At 42.6% G+C, this 12,567-nt stretch overlaps 1 protein-coding gene across 2 annotated transcripts in view; it reads right to left on the reverse strand.

Moving 5' to 3' along the window:
- The window catches only part of lamb1a (laminin, beta 1a), a 90,441-nt gene that overhangs the window by 19,600 nt on the left and 58,274 nt on the right, over positions 1-12,567 (reverse strand). For both annotated transcript variants that reach the window (XM_059987528.1, XM_059987529.1), the window contains 4 exons: positions 8,448-8,817; positions 5,357-5,541; positions 3,986-4,227; positions 3,397-3,600 (listed from right to left, as the gene is read on the reverse strand). In XM_059987528.1, the coding sequence (XP_059843511.1) occupies positions 3,397-3,600; positions 3,986-4,227; positions 5,357-5,541; positions 8,448-8,817 (1,001 nt within the window). The remainder of the gene's footprint in view (positions 1-3,396; positions 3,601-3,985; positions 4,228-5,356; positions 5,542-8,447; positions 8,818-12,567) is intronic.

Genomic DNA, 12,567 nt, shown 5'->3' on the forward strand with positions numbered 1-12,567 from the left:
GCCCACCGAGAGGGCGGTCAGAACATCCGTTCTGGGGTGTACCAGCATCACGGCATCTGCCAAGGCTTCCTTGGCTTTAACGAAAGCAGCCGTGGCCTTCTCGTCCCAAGTAATGTCCTTGCCTTTACCCAACATCAGGGTGTACAAAGGGCGCATGACACGAGATGCTGAGGGGAGGAAATGGTGGTAGAAGTTCATCATACCAACGAATTTCTGCAGGCCTTTGACCGTGTTGGGCTGGGCAAAGTGGCGGATCGCGTCTACCTTGGCGGGCAGAGGTGTTGACCCGTCTTTGGTAATCCTGTGGCCCAGGAAGTCAATAGTATCAAGACCGAACTGGCATTTGGCCGGTTGATTGTGAGGCCGAAATCACTCAGGCGGGAGTAGCGCTGGCGAAGGTGGGACAGATGCTCCTGATGACTGCTGCTGGCTATAAGGATGTCGTCCAAATAGATGAAAGCAAAGTCCAAGTCGTGTCCCACCGCATTCATTAGCCGCAGGAACGTCTGTGCGGCATTCTTCAGGCCGAATGGCATTCGGAGGAACTCGAACAGGCCGAACGGGGTGATGAGTGCTGTTTTGGGGATGTCTTCAGGGTGCACTGGCATTTGATGTTATCCCCGGATGAGGTCTACTTCGGAAAATATTCTTGCCCCGTGCAGGTTTGCTGCAAAGTCTTGTATGTGCAGCACGGGGTAGCGGTCTGGAGTTGTAACCTCGTTCAGTCTGCGGTAGTCGCCACATGTCGCCCAGCTGCTTTGGGCACCATGTGCAGGGGGGAGGCCCATGGGCTGTTGGACCTCCTTACGATCCCCTATTCCTCCACCCTCTTCAACTCCTCCTTCACCAGGTGGAGCTTTTCCAGGGGGGAGCCTTCGTGCGCGGGCATGGAGGGTTGGTCCCTTGGTTGGGATGTGGTGCTGAACCCAGTGTCTGGGCATGGTTGCCCTGAACTGCGGTGTCAGAATCGATGGAAAGTCCACCAGGATTCTGGTGAATTCGTTGTCCGACAGCGTGATGGAGTCCAGGTGTGGGGCCGCCAACTTGGCTTCACCCAGGGAGAACGTCTGGAAAGTCTCAGCATGTACCAGTCTTTTCCCTTGCAAGTCGACCAGCAGGCTGTGAGCTCGCAAGAAGTCCGCCCCCAGGAGTGGTTGGGCCATGGCGGCCAGTGTGAAGTCCCACGTGAACCGGCTGGCGCCGAACTGCAGCTACACTGTGTGGGTGCCGTAGGTCCGTATCGTGTTGCCGTTTGCGGCCCTCAGTGTGGGTCCTGGCTTCCTGTTGCGGGTATCGTACCCCGTCGGGGACAAGACTCTGATTTCCACTCTGGTGTCGACCAAGAAGCGGTGTCCTGACTGTTTGTTCCATACGTACAAGAGGCTGTCCTGGTGGCCAGCCGCCACAGTCATTAGCGGCTGCTGGCCCTTGCAGGGCGGACGACAACGGCGGGCTTCTGTGCCCCACCGCTGGTGGTAGAAAAGCCACTGTTCACTGTCCTCCTCACTCCTGCCTCTGTGTTGTGTGCGCCCCCCTGCCAGGCCTGGTCTGGTCTGGTCTGGTCTGCTGTTGGGCGCGTGGCCTGGTAATCTGACCGACGGACGCCACGCTCTCCCTCTTGGCTTTCCACAGCATGTTTGCCTGGGCCGCCACCTTCCGGGGGTCGCTGAAATCTGCGTTGGCCAGCAGCAGATGTATGTCCTCGGGCAGTTGCTCTAGGAATGCCTGCTCGAACATTAGGCAGGGCTTGTGTCCGTCAGCCAGGGACAGCATCTCGTTCATCAATGCTGACGGCAGTCTATCTCCCAAACCGTCCAGGTGAAGCAGGCGGGCACCCCACTCACGCCGCGAGAGGCCAAAGTTCCCAATGAGCAGCGCTTTGAATGCTTCATATTTGCCTTCTTCCCGGGGCGACTGTATGAAATCCGCAACCTGGGCGGCCGTCTCCTGGTCAAGGGTGCTCACCACGTGGTAGTAACGCGTGGAATCAGAGGATATCTGCCGAATCTGGAACTGGGCTTCTGCTTGGCTAAACCACACGCGTGGTCACAGCATCCAGAAAGTCGGCAGTTTTAGTGAAACTGCGTGAACAGATGAACAGTCGGTCATCTTTGGTCCAAATCCCGTTTGGACTGTCGGGGTCACCAATGTAGTGATGTACTACATACAGAGCTAGAGACGACACGCAGTCGGTAAGTCGTTTCGAGACTAGTTTATTCAAACTGCGCAGCGCTGGCATTTAATCCCTAGTGCCCACCCTCTCTGGGCGGAAATGATGTCAGAGATGCATTACCAAAGTCTCTCCCCGCGCGCTGGCTATTTGTGAGCCGGTTCGCCTGCATTGAAAGTGGGTTGCCACAAATTCACTATTCTCTGTTAGTTCCAATGTTCTCTCTAAGGTGTGCACATGCACACATCTTTTGCTACTAGCTCACAAAGGAATTTAAACTGCACTAAAGGTTGTCACCCTCTATCTCATTGGCACGTTGAGAGTATTTCACGATCGGCCACAATCACATTTCCTTTTCCGGTTTCTGATGCAGACTGTGTCAACAATGTGGAATTTGTCTGCAGATTTTAGAACTGACTTACTTATACTGCTTTTATTGAAGAAATTATTCAGTGCGCACATGTTGTTGTCATTGGGTAAAAAAAAAGCACAGCACAAGAATTTTGCGCATTCTGTTAATTACTAATTATAGGGATCATTGACTAGTTCCTCCATTTCCGTTCTGTTATACCTAGTTAAGGAGGCTAGTCACAATCAGCATGGGATACATGATGCCGGAGATGGGTGAAATAGAAATTTCAGGATACCCTTAGCATATTTGGCAGCATCTAGGAAGGGGTGTGCGACTTAATTGGGTCAATTCTGAATATACCTAAAATATTCTTTTTTATTTACTTTTTCTGGAACCTGCAGTGCTTCTGTAATAGAACATTACCTGTCAACTGCACATTTCTGAATTCTGTTCACATATAGATGGTCATCACATTAAAATTATAAGAGTTCGGTACTAAAACTAAATTCAAACAGCCAGCAAATCATACCAAAGGCAGGTTAAATATTCTATGTCAAACCCTCCCCCAACACAAAAATTTAATTTAATCAAATTTTATATTTAATTTAGTCAAACAATTTAAGAGATTACTATTTACATTTATTTGATGCAAAAGCTAAGTATTTATCTTATTCCAATCTTTGCGTGGAATGTTATTGGTGACCGTGATTTTGGAATTAGTACCAGTGATGTAGTAGCAGATGGTATCATACTGACTGCTGAGGCAGGGTTCCTGTCAAAACAGATCATGGTAATCATGGAAAAACAAAATTACCAATTACTTAAAATAATTCAAGTTAATTTTTCTAACTAAAATTTCTGGAAAGAGACATACCATTTTAGAGAGCTGATCCACTTCTGCCAAAGCATTTAGGATTTCTGTATCAAAATCCATAGAATTCTGCCATGCATTATGAGCCAAAGTTACAAGCCCATCACAGCCAGGCCCTCCACACTTCCTATTTCCATCCTCAGTGCGACAGCTTGGGCCTCCACACTTTGCTTCCTCACAAGATATTCCTGCGGGGCTCCCACAAATCTGGACAAACATGCAAGTTTAAGTTAACTCCTGTGTGGTTTTATTTTTTTTTAAATCAAGTACTTTTAATACTAGGACTGAGAGAGAAAGTAGATTAACACTGCAAAAAGTTAAATCACAGTCAGGGGTTCCCAACCTTTTTGATGCCATGGAGCCTTACCATTAACCAAGTGGTCCATAGGCCCCAGGTTGGAAAGCCCTAGTTTATTCATTCTGTACTCAAATACTAAGAATCAGCAATGTCCAACAAATGTATCTTACTATCACTGCAGAAATATTTATGCAATTGTTTTACCCACTGCACCACTAGTAACGGTTAGTGAAATCAGAATTGGCATGTTTTATATTATAATTAACCATAAAGATGTAGAAACAAATACGGTACCTTTTCGCCTAATGGCGAAAGGTCTAAATCCTGCAATTTATTAGCCAATTCTTCCAAACTTTCTGAATGTTCCTTTTGCTGTTCCTCAAAATGCTCCTCATTTTGTGCGATCATTTCATCCACTTTTTGTCGAATGGTGGAAGACTGCAGCAATATATTGTCAGGATCAGTGGTGGAAGCATTAACTTTTATTTCAGCCTCTACAGATTGTTCGTGGTATTTCTGGACACTGTCCAAGGCTCCTAAAATTGTAAAGGTTAGAAAACATCAAATCACGCTATACATTTAATACTGCTAAAGTGAGAAGAACAGAATATTTGGTCTTCTAAGTTATACATCTTCACTAATCTGGACTGTGGAAAATAAACTTTTTGCCAGATATAATGAACAACAGTTCCACCCAGTACAGAAATTAATGGTGTGTGTGCTGTCTTTACGACAGTTATTTAGTTTATAATATTTTCGCTTAGTAATTCATTCGATAGTATTTTCTAGTTAGAATTAGAAGTGTTTAAAGTATATTCATTGCATGTAAAATATATCGGCACGCGATGTGGTCACATCCGGTTTCGCCGCGTCTTGTGGGAAAGTACCGGTCTGAAATTAACGCGAGGGTGGGGGCTCACCACAAGGCACACCTGAGCAGAAGTTGTTTTGCAGGCATGAGAAATCACAGTGAGAGCAACGCTGTAAGTTAATAGATAATCGATATATTGAACTAAGATGTTAATGCCGATCCTGTTAGAAGTAACGACGGTCGATAATGTTTATGCTTTCGTTAGTTAAAGAGTTGCGGATAGTTTGCATGGAAGTGTATTTAAAGTAGTCAATGGAGCAGGTAAACTCTCCCTGTATACTGCACTTTAGTGTAATGTAGTTATAGTTACCTTTACAAGTATTTACAATTGAAATGTGATATTAAGGAAGGAACAAATACTGTATCAATCTTGTATTGTTTTATCAACAGTTTTCACCATATGTTAATGTGAAGAGTGAACAGTAAATGGTTAATCTTACTGCGATCTGGTCTCATTGACTGGTTTATCTCGACGTTGAATTCGGCGTTATTAGTACACGCGAAGGAGAACGTTACAGTGTGATACATTAAACTAAATACTTTGAACAAATCATGACTTTTAATTTAAAAGACATACTAGAGAACTGTTTAAATCTGTTTAGATTAGGTTCATTCTGAAGTCATCGGAAACATCCAAACATATGTTAGAGTTTGGCTGGGTGATTTGCATTTCTGAAGTGCACCACACACACCATTCAAAGTTCACTGCAAATCAACCACAGATGCGCAGAGGAGGTAATTTTTCCCCATTGGGACTAACATTACAATTCTATAAAACACAATTAAATACTTGCCATGGATATCAGAGTTCTTAATGTATTCCAACCGCTCTGCTAGTTCACTCACGATAGCTTTTACGCCCTCAGTGTCACTCTGAAGATCATTTAGTTCTGCGACAGTCACATTATGTTGGTCTTCTGTTGTTGCAAGATCTGATTCAATTTCATTCACCTTTACTGCAAGATGAATCACTTTCTTCCTAAAATCAAGAATTTAAAACTTCAAATCGTTATTTCATTTAGGAATATTATTTAATAAAATACTTCAAACTTTTAGCGAATGTTCAGAGGAATTGGGATATTTTTCAAAATTGAGTGTGGTGGACTGAAGGGATGTGGCCTATATGACTACTGCTTTGTGTTACCAACTAGGATGGTGAACAACATACGAACAGTTCAGATTCTGAAAGAAAGTCTTTCTTACTCCACTTAGATTCAACAAAGGTAGCTTGCATGTTTGGAACTTCATCTACTGATGAAAACAATAATCTTTCCCTCACCACCTATGCACAATGGATTGAATGTGTTCCTTCTCCAAACCTCCTACAGCTTTCGCCCTCTCCTCCTGATAGCAGAGGAACACTACGAAGCTTCTTATTTTATCGATACTCTACCCCCACCTTACTTATATACAGCTAATCATCCACTTTCAATGAATCCGATTCCCAGAACCACTTCTGAGACACAAACTTTAGACCAAGGACTAATATTTTTTTTTCAATATATTCAAGATGGAGCTGCAGTGTTTGGACTCAAGCAAAACAACCTTGGCATTCAAACAATATGTGCATTTGTGCAACCTCAAATTAACCAAACTGCAGGTAATAGATAATTAAGCTTTAAGAACAGATAAAGCCTCTTCATCTTGAGTGCAGGTACTTCATATTTCTCAGCAACAAAATGGAGAGCACAGAACAAGGTATTGCACACAAAATGCTGAAGGAACTCAGCAGACCAGGCTTAGCATCTGTGGAACAAAATGAGTACAGTCGATGTTTCGAGCTGAAACCCTTCAGCAGGACTCGGCTCAAACAATCAACTGTGATCTTTTTCCATAGATGCTCTCTGACCTGCTGAGTTCGTCTGGCATTGTGTATGCGTTGCTTGGATTTCCAACACTTGCAGATTTTTTTTTGTTTATGCACAGAACAAAGTGATGTAGTGGACCGTACCAACAATTCCATGCCTCTGGTCAGGAATTAAACATTCAGTGAGTGGTCTGCAGTTAGATGCTAGGCTACATTTAGAAAATTGGGGAAAGTTATGTGCTGCAAAATACCTAATATTCTCCCTTTAACCTTCCTCTTTTAAAATTGAGGCTTAACGGAGATGTTCTGCAATTTAAAAGAAATTCTGGAGCAATACACCAAACATGGGTCTCAACTGCCAAATCAAGACCAAAAAAATGTTTGTAAAAAGCATGAAAATTTACTTCACAGCTGTGGTGCAGATGGGCTCTTTCACTAATATTTCCAGACTGAATAAATGCGCAGACCACAAGTCAAATAAGCTAAAGACCAACATAATGAAACCAAATTTAGTGTATTGATGTCTGTACCTCAACCAAGATTCCCAAATTTAAAATGTCAACTGGCTCAGATTTTGTTTTATTCAAGTAATTCCCAAAACAACATTTTAATCATCTCAACAACACACACAAAATGCTGGTGGAACACAGCAGGCCAGGCAGCATCTATGGGAGAAGCGCTGTCGCCGTTTCGGGCCGAGACCCTTCGACATCTGCTTTTAGGAGCTTGCAGTAAATAAGCAACAGTAAAACTGTCAGAAAACAAGAATCTCTTTTACAATTTTGGTGTACAATATGGCAAGTTTACAACAGGGGATAAAGGTATTTGGATATCTCGTGTTTTAACTTCACACCAATGGATTCCAGTGAAGCCAGACAAGACTTTTCCTATTGCATAGCAAACATACTGAGGTTAGACCAACATGAGAATATTCTGTCAAACAGAATTAGGACATGTACAGTAGAGTCAGATACCAAGAAGTAGTGACAAATGGGGACCAGTGTTCACTCCGCAGGAGACAAGCTGGATTGTGTTCAACTGCAGATTGCTGCAACATTCATGGACTCAGGGACTTGGGCTATATATCTTGTGTGACTGTACTTTACTGCTTTCTTATATGTACTTGCTACCTTATATGTGCTGTATGGGCCTTGGGCTGTGCATGACTGCTGGTAGTTTTACACTGTGGCCACAGAGTAAAGCTGTTTCGTTTGGCTATATTCGTGGGTATTTATATATGGTTGAATGACAATTCAAGTTGAACCTTGATGTTCAAGTCCTTGGTCCCTTGAAAGTGTCAGAGGTAGACAGGCTCCATCATTAGTCAGATCACAGAATACCAAGCTGGGTCGTCATTTACAAAAAACACTAGTTAGGCAGCACCTGGAGTATTGTATGCAGTTCCAGTTATGACACTTTTGGAAGGACACTCTTTACACTGGGAGAGGACGATGGACTTTAGTTAGAGAGATAGATTGAATAGGCTGGGCTCATTTCCCCTGAAGCAAAGGACACTGAGGGTGACTATGTAGAGAACATTAAAAGAAGAGGCATCGATAGGGCAGATAGTCAATATTTATTCCACGTTGGAATAAACGGGCCTTGTGCTTTGACTCTTGGTAGGGTCACCCATGCCATAAAGGTCAAAGGGTAGAAGCCAATCTAAGAATGGTCTACTGGTCCTCCAGGTTCGGGGTTTCAGCTCAGGGCTCACACCCGACTGGTCAAACAAAATTGTTACAGAAACAGCAATGAAGAAAATCTTCATTGCTGCCCAAACACCAGCAGCATAACAGGCAGTAAAGTACGTAATAGGCTTAAGAGAAAAGGCTGGACTTACTGAGGGGCATCTGTGCTGCACAACTCTGACTCTGCTATAGTGACTACACTTCACTGACTATAGGGTTTAGTTATTTTGATAAGAAGGTGAAAGCCAACATTAATCAAAGTCTTGCTTTCACTTCCTTTCTAGATCTCAACCTCTTTCTCAGTAAACTGACAAACTTAATGTTGTAACATACAGGACTCTGCCTGTGCATGTAGCAGAGAGAACATTAATATAAACTAAGCTTACTTACTTGGCTTCTTCCAAAAGCTGCTCAATATTGTCAAGTGGCTCTGTTGCAGGATTTGCAGCGAGCAGAGATTGTATCTCATTAATCTTGTCCTGCACAGCGTTAACAGTTTCTTGGTAAGGGCCAATAACTCCATTGGCTTTGATTGCATCAGCCTGCTCCACAAGTCGTTTGCTTTGAGCGGTCAGCTCTTCAATTTTTTTATCCCAGAGACTGAAGCATGCGTGGCACTGTTCACAGTGAGGGAATGTACCAAAGTATCCTCGGGCACATCTATCACACCGTTCACCAGTAATCCCTTCTCGACAGACGCAGTGCCCATCTGTCCGGTTACACTGCCGCGTCTCGATGCCAAGTTCATTACAATCGCATTCTTTAAAAAATAAGTACAAAAATTATTAAACTGATTTCATGAAAACACCTCACATTTATAAAGCACTTTCCATATGGCAAAGTAGAAAGGACTGGTCCAAGATCTGTTATATTCAGACAAAAGCTGGTTGACTGTATTTTCTCCTCCTGGCTCAAAATACTTTTACAGATCAACATCCACATTGGGATGACAGATCACAAATCTTGCTACAACTGGTGCAGAGTTCTCTTCATAACTATTCACTGTGTAACTGGGAATCCAAATAACTGTTCTGTAGACAACAAAATTTGTTTGAAATTGGTGGATTTAAAAATGTACGAAGAGGGATGCCTCACTCCTTTTGCATTTGTCACAGCAAGGACTAGCATCTGGGTAAATGTGAGGTAATTTAGTTTTAGACATCTGGGGCCTGTGTACGACCTTGAACTGTAACGGGCAGTGGCGGGCACGTAAAGAGGTTGAGTTAACTAACTTAAGAACTGAATCCCACACATCGTCTGACGGTGAGGAATTTAAATCTTGCTCCCAGGCAGTTTTAATTTTGTCAAGGGGGGCTCACCTCAGGACCGCTAGCTTGTCGCAAATAGTAGATATTAGACCTTTGTGCAATGGATTCATGCAGAGAAACATCAATGACTTTTGTGTTAGTGCCTCAGGAAAGTTTGATATCAAAGGGCTGATAAAATGTCTGATCTGCAAACATCTGAAGAAATGAGTGTTAGGTAGGTTAAAGTTTGCAGACAGTTATTCAATGATGCAAAGCAGTTGTCTATAAAAAGGCTTTTAAAGCACCCGATTCCCTTATGTACCAGTCTTAAAATGCTGGATCATGTATAGAAGGCTGGAAGAGATGATTATGTAGAATAAGACTTGAAAGAGAGAAGTCATGGAGACCCAACTGAGCCCATACTCTCACGGTGGAGGGATGCTGCCCCGCCCACCCTTGCTCCGTGGCTCAGGAACATCATGTCCAGTCCATACCTTGAGAAGATTCATTATTCAATTCTCAACTCGGACATAAAGTTCCAAAAGGTGTCAGGACCCTTTCTTGAATATTTGCAGAATTCCCAGCCAAACTAAAGGTCCATCCTTTCTTCTGCATATAACTCCCTGACCTCCAGCACCTCCCGGTAAAATTCTACGGACCCAGACTTGTAAACACACAGCAGTCTATGTATTAGGAAAATACAGCTTCTCCATACCAATGCAGCTCTGAGGGGACAAGGGTTCTGTTTAACCCTTTTTGCTAAAGCAATGATGGCTCGGAGATGGGGATTGGGAGGGGTGGGTTGGGGCAGGGAAGCAACAAAAGCATAATTGTACTATGGCTGCATCTTTTTCATAGTTGCAAATTGTATATTTGATACATTTGTTATGCACTGCACAATCTTCCTTTATACTATGCTCTCTTCATTTAAAAAAACAATAAAAATATTGTTGAGAAAAAAATGTACGAAGAGCCACGAATCAGTACATTATTGTGAAAGACTGAAAATCTGCACTCTAGCACTGACATTATCAATGAGAAAAGCCCAGCTTTCATGACAGATATATCAACAATAATTGCAACATTGGAATGCACAAGTCCAACTATATATTCAACTATACATGAATATAGTCAAATGAAACAGGATCACTCCGAAGCCAAGATATAGTCAGTCCCAATACGCAAAGCACATGTAAAACAGCAGTTACATGCAGTCACACAAACAAAAATACAGTCCAAGTCCCTGCGTTCATGAGCATTGCAGCAGTCTGCAGTCATACATGATACATCTTGTCTTCTACTGAGCAAACACTGGAGAGCAGCACTGACTCCAACAAACTTGGAACTACTTCATCAATCACTTCAACATTCCATATCCATGAGTTAGTCATTTGAATGTTTTGGCCATTAACAGCTATCATGCTATTTGATTTTTTTCTTTTCAGCTTTGAACAGGCATTTTCAACCACGAGTATGTCATGCAATCATGAAAGACTGTACACTTAGTTACTCCCAGCCAACAAACAAAAATATTTTCTTCATGTGCATAATATTAAGGTAGACACCGTGAAGTACTAAAATTTGCCATTTTATACAACCATGTTCCATAAACAACTCAGCCTTTCTTTGAACATGTGGCTGATTCAACCTATCCTTAGTAAATATTTTTTGTATACTAGTTTTAGAGTGACGTCGTTGGCCATTGTAACTCCATTGCTGCAATCTGGAAACTCACTACAGTTTTCAAATGTGAACATGCTTTCATCCTCTCCTTCTAGATTCTCATACCATAACCTTGACAACTCGTAGAAGTTTGAAAAAATATTCAATTTCAGACATTTGATTAGGCAATCATATTGAGGTAAGTAACTATGGTCATTCATTGCATTCTCTGTACAGCTATTGTCAGCATTCCAGGCCTCGATAGAATTACCAAATCAACTCCCCGTCTCCCTCTCATACGTATAGCATCACGGAGTATAAAAATTTTGGCAACTGTCTGACAAGAAGATCAAAATAAAATTATGGAAAATATGGCAGTTATTCATTTGAGTCAGACAGGATCGTGTTCTCTCATCCAACCTATAAAACCTTTATAGTGAAAAGATTCCAAGAGAAATGAGCAGTATTCCAGGCATGATAACTGGTGGATATAATTTGAACAGCCTACAATATGCAGGCGATACAATGCTGATAGCTACTTCTAAAAGAAGCTCCAAGAAATGGTCGAAAGTCCAAGAAGGTGCACAGAGAAGACTGACCACCAACTGCAAGATGACAGAGTATATGGTCACAAATAAGAAAGACATACAGGAATGGGAACTGAAAGTGAGCAATGAAACATTTAAACAAACGTGGAAATTCAGTTGCTTGGGGAGCACAATTACATCTGATGGTAGGGCTGGTGTTGAAATGAGAAGGATTGGGATTGCAAGTTCGAGTGTTTGAGCATGAAACTAAAGAATAATGTAATTTCTATGGGTGTGAAAGTGTTGTGATGCTGCATTCATTCCACGCTAACACATGGAAGTGAATATTAGACAACACAAAAGCAAATCGAGGGAAGACTCTGAGCTTCAGACATCTGGTGTTTGAGAAGCATGAGGAAAATATCATGAAAGGACAGAGCACAAATAAAGTGTTGTGAAAAGCTGGAATAAGAAGAGAGCTGATATCATCAATCAGGAAACGGGAGCTGCAATTGCTGTGATATGTACTGAGTGAAGAGAAGCTTGAACATCTTTCAGTGATGGAAAACACCGATGGAAGGAAAAAGTCATAGTCATAGTCAACAGCGCGAGACATTCATGAGTTACATCAAGCGATGGACAGATAAAAGTTCTGAAGAGCTTATTAGAACTTAGATTAAAGATAGATGGAAGACATTGGCACAAACTGAATGAATGGCCCAGTTGAATGCAAAAGCTGACAGTGTGAGGACTGAGAAAGTTCACCCTGCTCTGAATCACATTGATACAGAGCAAACACACTCAGACCCTGCTTAACGCTGAGGACGTGTTCCTTGGAGGTGGGGCACTATGCGGAGCCTTTATAACATTACAGAAATGGACATGTGTGCTCGCTAAAAACAATCAAACCCGAGATATATATTATTTTATGTACACACAGTAATTCGTGGAATCACAAACAACCTGTACATCAGTGGAGCAGCAGCATTGGAGGGAATTGAGAGGTGGCTATTGAGGGAACTGGGGGGTGGCTGCATCTTAGAGGAGGGACCAGGCAGTGGGTCCTCCTCTAAC

Source organism: Hypanus sabinus, chromosome 13, assembly GCF_030144855.1.
Source record: "Hypanus sabinus isolate sHypSab1 chromosome 13, sHypSab1.hap1, whole genome shotgun sequence".
NCBI lineage: Eukaryota > Metazoa > Chordata > Chondrichthyes > Myliobatiformes > Dasyatidae > Hypanus > Hypanus sabinus.